This window comes from Eutrigla gurnardus (genome assembly GCF_963514095.1).
Source record: "Eutrigla gurnardus genome assembly, chromosome: 14".
Lineage (NCBI taxonomy): Eukaryota > Metazoa > Chordata > Actinopteri > Perciformes > Triglidae > Eutrigla > Eutrigla gurnardus.
Genome location: NC_139937.1, coordinates 15,164,682 through 15,183,046, shown reverse-complemented (window position 1 = coordinate 15,183,046; position 18,365 = coordinate 15,164,682). Strand labels below are relative to the sequence as shown.

Below are 18,365 nucleotides of genomic sequence, written 5' to 3'. Positions count from 1 at the left end.
TCAGGATATATTCATAAAAAAATATTTAAAATAGGCATAAAAATCGCTCATCTCGCTTGACGCGCCTAGTCTCAGTGTAGTGAGTCCAAAACAGCCATAAAAAGCCATGGTCAACTTTTTCAGGGAAAAAAAAAGTCATACTATATAGCATGTCGGAAAAAAAGTGAAAAATCGACAAAATTCATAAAATGTTGTAAAAATGATGTAAAAGTCCTAACATATGCTTCTATATCGCGTGTCAATCAAAATCTGAGTGTAGTGAGTGCAAAATAGTTATAAAAAGGCTTAGTCATACCCCCCCCCAAAAAAAGTCATACTATAGCACGTTGAAAATTCACGAAAAAGTCATTCAGGATATATTCATAAAAAAATATTTTAAATTGTTAAAAAGGCATAAAAATCGCTCATCTCGCTTGACGCGCCTAGTCTCAGTGTAGTGAGTCCAAAACAGCCATAAAAAGCCATGGTCAACTTTTTCAGGGAAAAAAAAAGTCATACTATAGCATGTCGGAAAAAAAGTGAAAAATCAACAAAATTCATAAAATGTTGTAAAAATGATGTAAAAGTCCTAACATATGCTTCTATATCGCGTGTCAATCAAAATCTGAGTGTAGTGAGTGCAAAATAGTTATAAAAAGGCTTATTCATGGCAGGCAGGCAGGTGGTTGAGTGGTTAGAGTGCATGCCATTTACCCATGTCTGCATATATGCAGTAGCCTCAGGTTCGAATCCCGACTGGAGATCCTTTGATACATGTCACATCCCACTCTCTCTCCCATGTTTCCTCTCTATCCACCGCTAAATACAAAGGTGTCAATGCAAGAAAATAATCTTTAAAAAAAAAGCAGAGAGGTGACGAGACTAGAGCCGAGCTGTATTGTGTAGTGGAGAGGGGCCAACACAGCTATGCGTAATTGCGCACACACGCGCGACCGTCCTCTCAAATGCGGCTGCATCCGGCCCGGTTCAGCAGCATCAATTTTTTCAATTTTTTTTTTTTTTCAGAAAAAATACTCTGGCGCCGCCACTGACCAAACCAAACCTATACATAGGTTAGTGAGTGACAACTGAGCCATCTCTATGACAACGTGACAGTCTGAGTGAGAAAATATGATTTTCTTTCGGTCTTAATTGCCATTTGAGTATAACAGGATCAAATAAAATGTGACATTTGTAACGTTTAACCTGGTCCACTCAGCTACTCTTACCAAAGGTTCCTGAAAGCATTTCAACACACGTGACCTCGACAACTTTTCAGCCGGCCACACTAAAGATGAACCCGCTGTCTTTTTGTAAGAACAGATGAAAGAAAAGAAAATCACAGACAGTTTGGACACTCTTTTTGTTTTTCTCCTCCTGACCTGTGCTTCACCTCAGTTTTCCCAGAGGCATCTTGACACTTGAGTCATGTTTAGCCACTGACTCACACCTGAGCAACACAGATTGTCTTTACACTGAAATGATTTCAGTGAGCGCAGCGCCGTGCTGTCCTCCGTGTCTTCCTCCCTGTGGGAGAACAGACAGGTGTTTGTGTGCGGGGTGGCCGACTGCATAAACAGTTGTTCATTAGTTTGGACAGCAGAGGTCATTGTTGCGCACACACACACACACACACACACATCCCATCCACGCTATCATATTTACATATAGATAAGATTCATAATGAAGGTGGCAGGCTGTAGCACGTCCAGGGTCTGGCAGCATGATGTTTGGATCTGTTTAGCTTTCCTGGACACTGACAGCGAAGAAAACGAAGTGCGAAGGTGGATACCTTGACCTTAACCCTCTGAGACACCAGAACAGCTCCCCGCCTGTTGTGCCTCCCTGTAACTGTGTCTTTACCTCTGGGGAACAAATACCAGCAATGTGGCGGAAAAGCACGGAGAGCAGGTGTTTTTTTGTTTTTGTTTGTTTTTTTAAACATTTGAAAAGTTTGACCTTTACAGAAGGGGGAAGTACGGTACATTTACTGTACTTGGAAGGTAATTCTGTTTCTATCTCATGCCACAATGATTCCACTCTTTACTCCCTCATAAACGCAGACCCCGTTGCAGCGTTATGCCGCAAACAACGTTCTATCTATACGTTCCGTTTCACGGTATATTTTGACTCGCCTTCCCGCCATTACAGCGGAATCGTCTGTCTAAAAGGGACTATTTCTTCCTTCCTTCTTATCCGGGCGCCAGAGAGCTTTATTCGGTTGAAGTATCCGCATCTTTACTGGGGTGAGGTCAGAATCAGATGACCTTTTTTGACATGCTATACTAAACTTTTTGACATGCTAAACAAACTTTACCAAGACATTTGTGAGTTTTTTTCGACAAACTATAATATGACTTTTTGGATGACCTTTTTGCAACGTCCTATACTATGACTTTTTCATACTTTTTAAATAATTTCGATAAACTATATTAGGACTTTTTTTAAATCTCCACATGCTATACTATTACTTTTTTATGACTTTGTTTGGAGAAACTATACTAGACGATTACTTTTTTCAGAATGTTTTCGACATACTATACTATGACTTTTTTCAATTTACTATATTATGAGTTTTTTTTTATTAATTTCTTTGACAAACTATGACTTTTTCAACATATTATACAATTACTTTTTCCTGACTTTCTTCTTCATGCTAAACTTTATTATTTGCCATATAAATTGAGCAAATAATTAGCTCAGTTATTAGAGGTGCTATTACCATGACCAAATGGTCTTTAGTTCAATTCCCCCGTTACAGTCAGCATATGAATTTGGAAAAGTGTAATAATCAACTGATATGAATTATTTCTTAATTATGCCTTTCCCTGGTTTCAACATTAATTCATTTTTTTCATAACCCTTTTTCAACATACTGTACTGTGACTTTTTATTACTTTTTTCATTGTTTCTTTGTCGTTAATTTTCTCAAAATGTTATACTATGACTACTATAACTTTTAATGACTTTTGTCGACATACTATACAATGATTGTTTTCAACTTACTATACTACGACTTTTTTTTCGATATACTATGTTTTGCTATACTTTAACCTTTTTGGACATGCAACACTATGACTTTATGACTTTTTTGACATACTATACTATGACTTTTTATGTCTTTTTTCAACATGCTATACTATGAATTTTTTGACGACATGTTTCGAGTAATAAATCCAACAATGAATGTATCCTGTAACTATTTATCCATTTCCGTAAATCAAGTCTACAGGGGAAGATGTTTTTTCTGTCTTGTTTTTTACATTGCTGCCACCTTCTGGCCACATACATTACTGTGCCATGTCTTTCACTAGACCAGTGTCCCAAACCCATTGTCCCCCATACAGCCTTAAACCCTGAACCGTAACTGAGGTCACTCATGAGCTAGATGGTGTGAGAATCTAAAATATAAATTAATAAATAGAAATCAAAGTTACTTGTCAACTTTGTGTTGACATGTCAGTTTCATGACAGAGAAACATGGTATCTACAATTTGTTATTTTACTTCCTGCCTTGAATGTCTTTCAGGCTCTTGCCTTATCAGAGATGAGGTAATAATAATAATAATAATATATTCACTCGTTCCTGTTAAAACACCTTCAATAAGCAAAATTAAAAATAAATGTTTAATGAATTACCCATAAAACCAGCATTCCTCATTTAATGTGTTTCATGCACCATGTTCACTCCTCCATGTCAATGCTTCTGTCTAAATGTAATATACCAGTAATAACACCCATGTGCCGGCCTCTTTATTACCTTTATTTATTCCTCCGGGCTTCTCCTGTGTTTAACATCATGTCGCTAGGTTTTGTGGGTAATTCCCTCAGGCAAAGTCTGCAGACTTACGGACAGTGTGCATAAAGGCCACAAGTCTTAGTGTGGGCTTGGGGATCGGGCTAATGACTCAAGAAGTGGCCTTGCAACTCTTCCTGCCTCCTAACGTTACATGACACATGGATCTGTGCTGTGTGGTCTCTGGCTGCTTGCAGGTCTCACATGACCCAGATGAACAACTTCACCCGTGTCCTCCTGTTCACCCCGAGTGCTAACAGGCTTTCATGCACGAAGTAACAGAGCCAATACTCTGGATTGCCAACAAGCAGTCATGACATCCATATTTTAGGATTTGGAGCTTGTTCAAGCCACGTCTATCAAAACAGAGATTTACAGTATTCACTGTCGGGTAGTTGGCTGTTCTTTTGTAAGACCCTCTTATTTTCTATGTGGCAACAGGATTCACTCACTTTGATTATTTCTAATCTTATAAATTGCATCATTGCAGAATGAATGGAGGATACGGAAAATAACTGAAAAACTGAAAAACAATGTATTAAATGATTACCTCAACTAAAAATACAAGCAGTATGATGAGTAAAAGTTTGGATTTGTATTTAAAAGCATCTAGTTTTATAATAATACTCATTAGGATATTCATTCAGGCCAGATATCGGGGAACTATCAAACAAATGCTCAAACCTCCGCTTCACTGGGACTTTACTCACACAGCAGATAAATGCAGCATACAAGCTCATAATTAGCATTTCACTTTATTCAGTTATGATTTTAACAAGAAATGTATTTGAATTACTGACAAGAACATGTGTGTATTTAGTACACAAGTAGCCAAGCTAGTTAATCTGTCACTCTGTCAACAGGTCATGTGTTAGACAGTGTATCTGCTGTAGCTGCATGTTCACATGTATGATGGACTTGGTAGCTTTCATTCAACACATGAAGTGATACAGAAACCAGAGTAATGTAATATATTAGCCTGGGCTTTAGAATATAAATGCATTAAAAAAAAATTATTTCTTTCTAATTATATTAAAAAAGACACACAGTGATTTCCAGCCTTAAATGAAGGCTCTGAAAGACTAGAACAGACGTGACCATGAGCTTCAAGTTTTATTCGCTCGAAAACCAAAGGGATCAGCACCGCCCTCTCCCATGCCGTCTTTAATGGATGCCGTTTCCACACAGACTGCGTTTACATGGACATGAAGAATATTCGGACAATCCCACTTATGATCACGTTCAGGATATGATGTTTACACGACAGAGAATTGAGTTATTCATGTCTCAGTATACAGATTTGATAAATACTAGTAACCTGGTTTTCTGACTACTGTGTTCCAGTGATGTTTACCAAACCCAGCGTGAGATGAGAGCGACAGGAAAGAAAAGACTATACGTGGAATCCCAAACTCTCACTGCCACCGTTGTTTGTTTCTGTTAACGTCACTTTGCTGAATGCCTGCAAAGACGGTTAGCAGCTCTGAATAACCGGTTTATAATGTAAACATGGAAAAGTATCTTGGTTTCTTTGGAAGAACTCCAGCTAGCACATCCCAGTTTGTGAAAACGGGATATTCCTTGCACCAACACATTGACCCCCAAAAACCCGATCCTAAAATGATTCATGTCCATGTAAACTCACTGACTGGATTCTGTTGAACCCTCTGAAGGCTAGACCTCTTGATTTCCCTCATGTATTTATGTAAAGAGAAATAAGCCCAGATCACTTGAGCCCTGTGCAAATCCAGTCTGAGATGACTGAGCCGGGATGTAGTGATTCCAGGAGACCGCTAAGCTGGTCTAGTCTACACTTAACAGTGCATCGTGGCAGAGTTGGGACAATTAGGGACTGAATTTGACACTTAAAATAGACAACAGCTGATTACTGAGATGCGTGAGGTGAAATTTTAGGACAAGGCTACAAAGTCTCTCCCTTCTCTCCGAACAGTCTATTCCCCTTTCTTTCTAAAAAACGCTTTGCTGTCCGAGACTCTGTCTTTGGTTTCCTGCAGTTTCTCAGAAAACTTGTCCTTAGTCTCTTCCATTTTCCCAGAAAACTTGTCCTTGGTCTCTTCCATTTTCTCAGAGAAACGTCCCTTTGTTTCCTCCATTTTCTCCGAAAGTCTCTCCTTTGTCTCCTCCATCTTTTCTGTCAGTTTCTCCTTCGTCTCCTCCATTTTGTCCTGGATGTATTCTGTGACTGGCGGTGGCGTGGACAAGTAGCCGTGCTTGCGGAGATACTGAACAGACAGTGACGTGCCGCCTAGAGTGACCGTATATCTAGCAGGGGTTGCAATCTGTAGGGAAACAAAGAAAAAAAACACACTGGCTGGTCAGCAGAGCAAAGTGAACGCCTGAACCCATCACTCATCAATCACCAATTACTAGCCTGGGTCTGCTTTTCACAGACATGATTTGACCATCAGTCAACAATAGGCAAAACTGCACCAATCAGATTCAACGATGTAAATTCTTAGCTGGGACGCCCCGATTATCATTGTGTAATAAAACATCAATGACTTTAATAAAAACCAAGAGGATACTGGATTTGGTTACCTTGTACATGGCGTAGGCAGTCAGAGCATAGCCACTGGAAGAGTTATTCAAAAGGTTGACTAGTGACTCTGGTAGACCAAGCATCTCCAAGGCGGGCACTACATTCGCTCCTCTGAGGGGAGGAAAAACAGAGGGAAAAGATTTTTAATAAGCTCCCAAAAACAGCGCTGTGTTTCTGAGAATGTGTTGCATAAGAATCACCAATAGCAACATGTGTTTGTATGAAGAAATATTGGTAGTAGTTAATATACAGTTAAGAGTTTAGATTGTAGAACAGATAAATATATAACTTCAAAAACTCAGAAAACAAGACTCACTTCATAGCAGCATAATAGAAGGTTCCAAACCAGAGTGAGGACGTCAGAAGATGTACAGGGATCATCACCTTCCCATACTGTTTGAAGGTCCTCTTAAACCTCTGGACCAGACCAGTGGACTTGTCCTGCAAGGGGTCCACCTCTACTTCAGGAGCAGCTTCCCCTTTCTGCTCCTCCTGTGTTTGAGGTGCAGAGACGGACCGGGGTTCCTCCTGTGGTGGCTGGTGTTTTGGCTGATGTGCTGCCTTGCTGGAGGACGCCGTTGACAGCCAGTGCCTGCCGGTGGGTGGTGGCAGGGACCGGCGGAGGACACAGCAACAGAACGCCACCGGCGGTTCAGGGCCGGTGACGCCCATCAGTAGCGGGTGTGCCATTGCCACCCGCCGCAGTGTCCCATGAATCAGGATGCGCTGCATTATCACCCTCCTCTGGTCCTCGTCACCTCCTCTCAGCTGCTGTGAAGTTTAACCACAGACTGTGGGGCGACACAAGAAAGACATCGTATAAATCACATTCTTGTTTCGTGAGGGAACTTAAAAATAGTTTTCATTGACAATTAGTCTCCCAATTGTTGCATCATGTAATCGATGACTCATGGAGGCATTTAGTCTGTAAAATTAAAGAAAATAATGGTTAATCATGGTTCCATGAATCCAAGGTTACATCTTTGAGCTGTTTGCTTTGGCCCACTAAACTTGACCCAAAAAACTTAAAATATAGTATTCAGGTAAGTGTCATGAACACTAAGAAAATCAGCAAATATGGACAAGCTTAAATTCTTGCCTAAAACATTATTTAAATGATGAAATTAGAGGCACCCAAACTATTTTAATTCTACAGCTTTTGATTAATTTCCAGCTGATCTTTCCTACAAAACCTGAAAAAAACTGACCCATTTCGCTTGTTCTTGCTATGCAATTGAATAAAATACTCTTGATCAGTCTTTAAAATACAGTTGAAGTACATGCAGTCTATTCTTTTCGTCTAAATCAGAGTGAAAATTGCGTGACGCACTGAACGTTGCACAACCTCATTGCAAAATCTAAGTAGTAGACAATTCAAGTTCAAGATAACATCAGGCTGTGAGGACAAAAAATCACTTTATGTGAACAGTATTCATAAGAAAAAAGTGTTGTTTATTCATGCTGTTCATAGTATGTCCATGTAAGTCTGAACAAAAACATTCCAATAGTGTTCCTCTAATTCAAATATTTGCTGAGCATTTACAGCACAACCTGAGCTCTCTACGTAATGGTTCTCTGTTAACTAGGAATGGAATGATATATTTTCATGTCATGACCATTTTGGCCAAAATATGTTTTCAAGTCACTCAATGCCATTATTTACGATTATCCCAAAAATTGAAATTCACCACAATCGATTATTATGAGCGTTTTTTATCCCGATGCTCGATAAAATTATAAATCATCAAGTCCCTAGTGGCAACTGCGAAAACTGGAGGGACTGCAGACTTCAATATATTTTTAATTAAGACCAACATTATTCAGTCATTGCTTGTGATTAGTATGACTACTATTTGTATAGCCTCATTCTTTTAGTTTTAAAGCATATTGTTTTCTCTAAAAAACAACAATACATGTGCTATTTTACAGTTAGTCAGCTTCTGAATTATATATGATTAATGCTAGTGAAACCACCAGGCCAACTCATATTTAACAACAGCTAACCAACCATGACCTAAATTCTCTTCTTCGTTAGCTATAAAGTTATCTACGGTCACTGCTTACAAAGGTCAACGTCAGATTAGAGGTCCCTGAACGTACCTTTTGTGATGAGGACCATGAATGCACCACCTGAAGGGAAACACACGAATATAACCGTTTCATACATAAAAATCATTAAAATGTTGTTCTCACAAACTTAACGCTATAACGTTATGGAAAAAAGATAACGTTAGCGTACATACGGCGTTACAAAACAAGATGGCCAGGTTTATTGCGTTACAAAACTTCAGGTGAACCTTCTAGCAACTAACGTTAGCCAAAATACTACAAGAGCTGTGCGAAATCCCCACAATATGACAGGAAGTCGTTACATGTTCCCTCCACAATAAAAGCACTCAAATAGACCGTAGGGGGAAAGAGGCGATAGGGATTGGTCGTGGTTTATGCTGCCTTCCCGTGGTATCGGATTATCAACTACAATCAATGTACACTTGATATCCATAACACATGGGGTGCAAGTTATCACATTAGCTGACGTTACCTCGTCCACAGTTCCCAACAACAAAGCACTTGACGTTAACGTATTTCTGATTAAGTAGGAAGTGAAGGCAGCATCAGATTAGAAGTTTCGACCGGAAGTCTAAAGCTACAATCGCGTTAGCTTTACACAGGCATCTATTTTAGGCTAGTTGACATTGGCCACTTCTCTCTGGAGGACAAGGAGGAGGCAGCGTTTGGTTCCTAGTTTGCTCGAACACTATCCGGCTGGAGGCGAAGTGAAGAGGCCTCTGTCTTATTGGAGAAGACAGCGCTTCTTCTTTAGGCACACACTGGCAGTCGGCCTCGTTAAGGCCAGACTTTGAACTGCTGCCAACTTTGGGCTTCAAACGCCCGTTAGCTAGCTGCGCTGCTAACACTCACAGACAGGAAAACAAGCCGCTGTATACGTCTAACACACTAAAGCAGAGGACAGAAAAGACTACACTTACGTTGGACGTTTGGCGTAGCGGTCAAGACGAACCGTAAACCTCAACCATGAGGGCCATGCGGATGTGCCCGGGCTATGTGTCATTCAATGACCGCATTTATCGTTAGCGCAGCACGGTCTGCGTGGAGAGCAGCATGTAACTAAAGCGCGCAGGGAACCACGGGAAATGTAGTTCGCGCCGGTCAGACTTTGGTGTACAAGAAATTCATTTCCCAGGCTGCCTAGCAACTTAAAAAATCAACTTCTTCGAGATGGTTTTCACTTTATGCAATGGCGTGCCACTTCAACCGCGTCTCTACATCGGACATATAAATAAACAACAACACGTTTTAATGTGTTTAATTTGCCTTGTCAATTAATGGTTTGACGATTTTCATACACAAGATACATGGTCCGCTTGACCACATGCCACCCATGTTGGGCAGTACATGGGTTTGAGCAGCAGAGGGCGATCTGCTTACATTCTTCGAACCAGATTACTGAACATGCACGTTTAAAATAGCCTAAAAAAAACAATCTGTAATTTAAATGATCACGAATTCCAGATAAAAAAGAAATAAGAAATGACCACCTGAGGTTAACATTTAATGTAATGCACAGATCAACCCTGAAGCTGATTAGGATTCAGGATCTTGTTCATTGGATACTCAGCGGATGCTTGCTGACAGTTGAGAAAGAGCCCATCACTACTGTGCAGCCATTTTTCTCTATATGTTTATGTGCACAATTGTATGAGTGTGAATCTTGTCATGGAGCTCCGAGCACACCTGGGACTACATCTTCCCAGCTTCAAGAGTCGCCAGCACGGCTCACAATTGTTCTATTCACACCCGAGGACAGAGCAGATCAATCCTGTGTTACACAGTGGAATTTGAATCGCTGAGTGCAAAAAAATCGTTAATATCCTTATTTGAGATGATGTTTTCATAGAATATGAGAAGCCTGATTATTTATACCCCTGTCAACATGAATCAGTGTATACTTGTTTCTCAAAACAGGGGCAATGGCTAATCCAGATTTCTGAAACCCGGATATGATGTTTACTGGGGCAACGCATAATTAGGGAAATACTCCAAAACCCTGATTATAACCAGGATAATAGTGCACATATAAACACACTATGATATTTGTTTAATTTCAACTTCCATGTCTGCTGAGAGTGAAATAGCCCGATAGTTCAGTTCCTCAACTCTTACATGACACACTCAATACAATACGTGAAATATTAAACGACATTTTAGCGTCATTCGGCTCATTGTTTTGGCTTTACGTCTGGCATCAGCGAAGCATTTTTCTTTAAATAAAAGCATCTATAGCAGCTAAAGAGCCACGTGTTCTTATAGTAGGCTTACATTAATCAGTTAAATAGAAACACGACTTATAAATGTAACATGTCTACTGGATGTAGAGATAAATACACTTCTTACAAGTGTCAAAACAACAACAAATGTATGTTGAACTATGTACTAATTTCAACTATGAATATCTATTACATAACAAGCAGTGAAGAGGCTTATGTTGGAATAAATTGAGCATGTAGTACTGCATGTACCCTTGCAGTACGTGCATTTAGAGAAGCTACAAAAGACAGGAACTAGGACAGGAACTTGTCATATGGCATAATACAAGCAGAGAGTACTACATTTTTCAGTGATTCCACAATTAACTCTGAAGTAAATCATGTCAGGCAGGTGGGGGGGCGGCAGCAGGGAAAGGTAGAAGAAGAAGAGTAATTGTTGAAGAAGTGAAGCTACATAAGCTCGGCAACAGACAGGTTGGGGGTTTAGATAGCAAGCTGCCTCAGGCCTGTATGAGCAGCACGTCTCTCATGTGAGTATCCATAACGTTTCCTTTCTTTCTACATAGTTTGCCTTTAAGAATGGGCTGAATGTTCAAATTCATTTCATAATGACTGCTGCCATTTATATTTATCTTAGACAGGAAAATCAGTGACATAAAGATGATTGTTTGTATGGTTCGTGGATTTCATATACATCCTTGAAGAGATTGGCTGTTTTATCACATATTTGCAAGCAGAGAAACATCCAGTTGTTGTGATGTCGTGCAGAATCTCAGTCAGAATATTGTACGCTAAAGGTTGAAGAAAACAACTCGTGGTTGGAGGGGTTTCCCGGGAGAGCAAGTGGGTTGGAAGTGACAGATGGGGACATGGTAGGGTTGAGGTGCATTGTTGGCAGTCGTAGAAGAATTCTGTGATTGGACTGCTGGATAGATGCCAAATCATACAATAGAATGTGTTGTAGTATGCACACATTTAGAAAAACTGAGCACACATGTACTCAGTGGACAGGCAGCAACCTCCGGGCCTGAAAAGTAAAGCCGACTATAATGTGCCTTAAACTTGCATTCCATCTACTGGCCTTCAGGGGGCGACTCCTCTGGTTGAACAAAGAAGTCTGCTTACATGGAAGTTTATGAGAAAATGAACCTATTCCTCAATTTAATTATTATCTCAGTAAACATTGTAAACATGAGTTTATGGTCTTAATCTCCAAGATGGCGACGGCCAAAATGCCGAAATCAAGGCTTCAAAACCGTAGTCCACAAACCAATGAGTCACATCATGATGACACTTCTTCTATACAGTCCAGGGTGCTGACAGAGAATATATTTGTCATTCTACCGTGAAACAGACAACAACCCCAACTGCAGGGCTCGACCGATCACCGAAGGGTTTGAAAACAAAGTGAATCACATGCTAGAGCAACGGCCTCCACCGTCACCAAGTGTTAGAGCACCAGCATTCAGACGGCAAATGAAGAATAGCAATAGGAACAATGGTGTCGGTCATCTCTCTAGTAGAGGTCCAGAGACTTGGAAAGTCTACTTACTACTCGTAAGTAGCTATAATGTATCCCATTAAGTGAGTCAATGAGAAAGGGAAATCTAATTTAATCTGTAATCTAAAAGATTTATGGCCCTTAATAACGTCACAATAAACCATACTCATAAAACTGAACCTCTAAAGAAGCAGGTTGAGAGTTTCACTGGTGCATCGCTGATCCACATAACTAAAAAAACATAACTCATATGGCTACAGACATAACAGCAGACATCTGTGAGCAACACCCAAATTCTGTTTCACAATATATATCTCATATCATATATTTTTTTTATTTGGTCTCCACCAACCCTGAAGGGAAATATTTGACTCTTTAGCTACTAAATGTTGAACAGCTAACTGTGAACCAAAACAGTAAAGCTGTGGCTGAGGGCCATACAACCAAAGTAATAAACTGAAAGGGGCTAAAAGGACAGGGTAAATTATGTTTCTCTGTGGGGCTATGTCACTATGTGGAGGCCCTTTCACATTTCATCAGTTGTAGATATACAAGTATTGATCAGTGCAGCTTTAATGTCAGGCATAATTGTAGGGGCTAATTTGCAGCTTATTTACACATCAATGAAATGCACGGACGCAAAATGTGTGGCTAGGTAACAGGTGACATTCATTCCACATTCTAAGGTTATATTCAATATTATCAGACCTTCACTTGCAGTCATCTATATCCGTTTATCAGAGCTACAAAGTGAAGGTGGAGTGAAGGTCGGGCAAGCAAGGGGCAATTATTCCAGCTGACAGATTTCTACATTGAAATAAAATAAAAGGCCTTTAAACTATTGTTAAACATGCTGGTTTAAAGCACCCCTGAATTAATTTGACATAAACGTTTGTCAAACAGTCATTGGGGACAGTCTGTGAAAAGTGTTTTGTAATGTCTACAGTGGTTCATGAGCATTGCCAAGTCTGACAAAACAACCTAACCTCCCACACACCCAAATAGAAAGTCTGTGTTAAAAAAAAAAATAACGAGGCAATTTATAAGGCCATGCAATTCATATTGCCTTGATAATGGGACATCTGGGTTTTTGGATACTTGGGGCTAAGTCATTAAAAAAAAAGGTCAGAATCAACTACTGCTATGTTTTTTTTCTTATTTCGTTTTTTTGTATGTTGAAAATGTGAAGGTCCAGTATAAACAATCTCAGACTAGAGTTTCTCAGACCTTTTGTGTACTTTATTGTAGTTGAGGTTGTTCAGACAGCAGCATGCAGACAGAGACGTACAATAGGATAAAAATGAAGTGAATTACAGTTCAAGACTTGTTTTCTGATGCACCGAGCAGTGGGGTGTGAATAAAACTTTTTCCTGAGGAAAATAATTCATCAGACAATTATTCGGCTCTATATAGCAATGTCCTTCTTTTGGTCAGTCCACCACACAAACACACAGCAATCTTGTCCAGATATTTGGTGATCACCTGACTTTTCCTCTCGTGCCACCATGAGGTGAAATCATCAGGTCCAATTTCTTATTTTTGCAATACTTTGGGTTTGTCACCTCATCTTACGTTCCCATCATCCCCCAGTGTGCTTTAGTAATAATAAGGAAAACAGAAGCATCTTAATACGCTACAATAAGACATTTCAGCCTTGTTGCTGATTGGTTGACAGGTTTTCTCATGGGGGGATTCTGGGATACCTTGAATGGACTCAAGAGCTGGGTTGTGACAAAAAAAAAAAGAAGAAGAAGAATTAATTTGCTTATCAGAGTATTGGGATCAATAACTTTTGAGTGGGCTGTTACGGGCAAAAACTCATGAAAATTTGAAAAATATATTTCAGCGTTGACTGATAGACATATGATGGAGACACTGTCTTTAGACATGCCTTCCCGTAGCGCCTTTCTGTACTATATCTTGTAAATTAGCATAAAAGAATATAGAACAAATGTGGGATAAGCTACAATCCAGTAGTAGTAGTAGTAGTAATAATATTAATAACAATAATAATATTGGATATAGGGCCTATAGAGAGGTAGCAAACTTGACATAGACATGTTGGTCATAAATCAAACCTAAAGAAGAATTCATAAAGCAAAGCCTTGTGATATGAGGGTGGTTGCTGTTTTTTTCACGCCTGGAAATTTTCTAAGCATCATGGGAACATAGTATTCATTCCATGTTGATTATCTTCTCATGTTAGCTGAAAGCAAATGAGTCATTTTATAATGTCACGTAATGTTCTGCAAATAATGTGTTCAATGCTTCCTTGTTTCTGCTCTGGTCTCTCTTAGTATCACAAGAGCTGTAATGCATGATAGCGATTTAGTGAATACACATATCTTTCAGTGCAAACTGATGCTAGTCATGAAACTAGTTAATTCCAAACCATAGCTAAGCTTGAAGTCAGCTTCTACATTACATATTATATGAACCTCAAGTTACTTACAATTGTTATAAAAGAGGAAAAACTGAAAAATGTTTGCTATTCATTTGCAATCCCTCTGATGGATTTCTCCACACCATAAAAGGGACCAGTCAACCAGGCGCAAAGGGTGAAACATTGCTTTAATACGTGTGAAAAGGACAGCAGTGTGCGGTAACACCTAATTACTATTTTCTTTCATTCGCACTGTCCTCTTCTTTTGCTCTAAACTCTTCTGCCAGTACAGAACACACAGAGGCTCCAACCGTTAAGCCTTTTCATCTTGTGAAATTCATTATGAATAGAAATGTACCAGTGAGATGAAGTCACGAAACATGGGGGGAAGTAGAAGGATTAATAATAACTGCATCAACTTAAAAAAAATGTCTTTCTCAAGGTTAGTTCTTACTGTGATATGCAATTAATATAATAGACAATACATAAGACACAAAAGCGCTTTTCTTCCTCTTGGATATTGATGTTACATGCAGCATTCTTGTTGCCATGGCTGAGTCTCTGTCTCTCTGTCCTTTTCTTGCTTACTAGTCTGCCTGGTTCCCAGCCTCATGCAGACCAAAACAAATGCTGGGTTTGTGTGTTGTACTCTCCAAGACCAGCGGCAGAGCACAAGTTGCGCTCACACACATCTCATGTAGACAGAACCTGAGTTCCCTTTAGTAACATCATGCGGTGGCTCCAGTATACGTGATGTACTCGCCAGTAACTTGTTGTTAAAAGGACTGTATTAATGCACCATTATTCAAATGAGCATCCAGCACTCAGTGGAATGTGGCTGTGGCATGAGGTGGTTACGACGTGCCTCGATGCACACTATTATGAAGGGTCCTAGACGCTGATATGTAAGTATTGATTGCTTTTTACTGTATTCTGGTCAGGGTGGAAAAGCCACTGTTTAACTTGCCCCTGAAAATTTTACCTTCACAAGTGCACCAATATGAGGTGTCAAATCCTGGGCAGTTGCAAATTTCATGTCATTAAAAATGACATGGCTGAGTCCTCCATGAGTCTTACATGAGTTCTACATTAACTCATGGTGAACTGGGCATTCGTTTAGCATCAATTTATGCTGATGAGTGTCTACTGAATGTAAAGTCTTACCCAGTTTTGTTTTATTGATGTTCATCACAGAAAAACCTTGTTCAAAAAGGTAAGAGGTCCCATACAGCAACACTTGTACGCCGTAAGAAAACCAAGGCAAATTTGTCCTTTAAATCCACATGCAAGTCAATTATCTCAAGATGATGCCTGCGGCAGATCAGAAGCCTTGACTGTGAAAAACTAAATTCTGTCTCGAGTTCAACAGACCTGAAACGGGTTATGAATATGCAGTAGAAATCCTGTAATTAAGCCATTGTTTCAGCAGCAATTCCAATGCAACACATATGACTTAGACAGTATTATGACAGTATACCCACTTTCCAATGGTACCCCTGCTCATTTTCCCTGTGTGACAACAGATTTCTGTAATATCCACCATAAATGCAAGGTAATTTCACCACTTACTTTCCATTTTATTCTGTAAATTGATAGAAAACAGTTCCTCTTGTAAATCAAATAAATGCATCTGCACAGCTTCTCGGCTTAACCAGGTTATCTTGGTGGTATGGCAGACCATGTTTGCTTTTCCAGTAAGAAGGCTGTCAGACTGAGAAAGATTCAGATCTATGGCTTGGAATAAACATTAGGACAACCTCGCCCATAATGTGATCCATTCTTTACAACTTCCTGATGCAAAACGAAGTAAGGTTCTAAAACTTGCCTTTTTTCCAATCATGGATGACCCTATCCATCACTCCAATGAGAGTTGAAAATGTCCTTCGCTGTTGTGGCGTTGATCAGCGTCACCAACTCCATGGAACGGTGAAAATCGCATCAACACCACGAATGTATATGACCAGTTCAGCAACATCTGTCTTGTCCGTGCTCTAATCAATCGCAAATGCAACAAGCGACTTAACTTTGTGCTTAATTTGACCGTCCAAATCTCCAGAAAACTTCCAAAGCGTTTCTTCCCCCAAACCTGCCAACAATTAATTGATCTTCTCTGTACTCGGTTGGCCATCCAAGTATATTATTTTTCATCATGATACACTGGCTTCCCATATACCTCTGTGAAGAAATAGAACCTGGTCCATGTTTTTGAAACACCGTGTTCACATTTCTCCTTTTTGACAAAGACATTTTCCACCGGCAGCTCCGGACTCCTGCAGCACGTAGTCATAGCATGGCGTATCTATAATAACACATTAACAAAGGGCCTGATATGACTTTTTTGAAAAACTGGAATTAATGACTTCTCTGGAAATGCCGTACTTTACAAAGCCTTCCAGTGATCCGGAATTGGACGTTTGACACCATTAACCCAGAGCATTCAAGCTCTTGATATAGTGTTGCAGATAAAGAGCGTCTGCTCCCTGAACTCTAACAAACACGCCTACATAAGGGGCTGTGATACTGCCAATACAAATTGATTAGTGGCCAATTAAGTGGGCTGTGGGTGGCTGTCATCTCTCTCACCTCTGACTCTCTGTCTCTCACCTCTTGCCCAATCACAATTGGTTGCCTTGTCCTCTGGCTCTCCCTTTTCTGTGGAAATCATTATCAGTTGGCTGTGGTTGTTCAAGGAAATGTGTAATGTGTAAGCATCCGAGTTTATGCCATAATTTTAGCTTTAGACTCTGATTTGTCCCAAAGGCCTTCAGTCATTCTGTGGCACAAAGATCTCAATCCTTGAGCACAACTTTTTTCTTCTGTCTATCTGTTTGCTTGACATGTTCACCTCAACATCTCCTAATACATGCTGTGCGACTTTGATAACTATGTGCCCAACATTTAGATTTCAATATATGTATTTAGTGCTGCTGGTGACAGTAGTTAGCCGTATTACTGCAGACAACAGAGAAGAGGAATTCAGTCTTTGGGGGTTTCTGAAATGAGGCCCCAGTGTTTCAGAGAAAAACAGACAAAGATTTGCTTCATAGCCTTATTTAGCTAATTTCTCTCAAAGTATTTTTTGTCATCAGAACTTATATATTTAAAAAAAAAAAAAAACCTTATAAAAAAGAATAATAATACACAAAGAAAAAGTACTTGGTGCTGTGTGTTGACTCTTGCTGTGGGAATATTGTAGTATAATGTGAAAATATGTTTTGGATATTTTATCGACCTCATAAACTGATCAAAAGATGAGGGAAGACTTTGTGACACCGTAAATATAATTTATACCGTTATGCAATCATATAAATATGTTATTCTAAAGTTGAATTATATCAGTTTTCTGTATCATATATCGCTATTTTGTAGGATTTGATGATACTACCCTGAGCATATTGATATACCCTGAGCATATATTGGTTCAGTGGTCAATTAGACAGCATTGCAGTCTGTTAGTGCTCCTCTCCTCTGCAGCCGTTTCCCTCTGGGTCCGTATGTTTACAGCAGCATTCAGTGGAACATTCTGGTTCTTCTCTTGATTTGCCCGATAATGACAAACTAAATATCAAACATGAAGTCAATAAAACAGCAGCGCAAGCCAGTAAGCCACACAGTAAGAGTGCCTTCAGACAATTAAGTGATTTCCACTATATTGAATCAGACTGCAATGAGGCCTTAACAAAAACAAAAACAGTCCAGGTTACTGATGGACGCGTGCTGTTTGTGGTTACGACATGTGATTTCTGTATTCTTTCTATACTGAAGAGTTTTTATAATTGCATTGTTTCCATTAGCAGCAAACCAAAGGAACGTCTGCTCAGTGAGGTTATTTGCAGCCAAATGCTGGACCTTCTGTG

The 18,365-nt window shown here is 39.6% G+C and overlaps 1 protein-coding gene across 2 annotated transcripts; it reads right to left on the bottom strand.

Annotated features, from left to right (window-relative positions):
* Positions 1-4,875: 4,875 nt before the first annotated feature.
* fam210ab (family with sequence similarity 210 member Ab) lies at positions 4,876-9,463 on the bottom strand. 2 transcript variants are annotated; one of them, XM_084027363.1, is made up of 5 exons: positions 9,326-9,463; positions 8,436-8,465; positions 6,652-7,126; positions 6,335-6,446; positions 4,876-6,075 (listed from the first exon to the last, which is right to left on the bottom strand). In XM_084027363.1, the coding sequence occupies exons 3-5, from the start codon at positions 7,065-7,067 to the stop codon at positions 5,728-5,730; spliced, it is 876 nt and encodes a 291-aa protein (XP_083883489.1). In that variant the 5' UTR covers positions 7,068-7,126; positions 8,436-8,465; positions 9,326-9,463; the 3' UTR covers positions 4,876-5,727. The 2 variants fall into 2 exon arrangements, with proteins under 2 accessions (XP_083883489.1, XP_083883490.1); XM_084027364.1 differs by lacking the exon at positions 8,436-8,465 and having other exon boundaries at positions 9,326-9,454.
* Positions 9,464-18,365: the final 8,902 nt, after the last annotated feature.

What these genes read in the sequence shown, in the direction of transcription:
- fam210ab (XM_084027363.1), bottom strand. Translation starts at nt 7,067, where the DNA reads ATGCAGCGCATCCTGATTCATGGGACACTGCGGCGGGTGGCAATGGCA. An exon ending in TTCTATTATGCTGCTATGAA is followed by an intron (nt 6,447 to 6,651) that starts GTGAGTCTTGTT and finishes TCCTCCCCTCAG; the next exon opens with AGGAGCGAATGTAGTGCCCG. An exon ending in CTGCCTACGCCATGTACAAG is followed by an intron (nt 6,076 to 6,334) that starts GTAACCAAATCC and finishes GTTTCCCTACAG; the next exon opens with ATTGCAACCCCTGCTAGATA.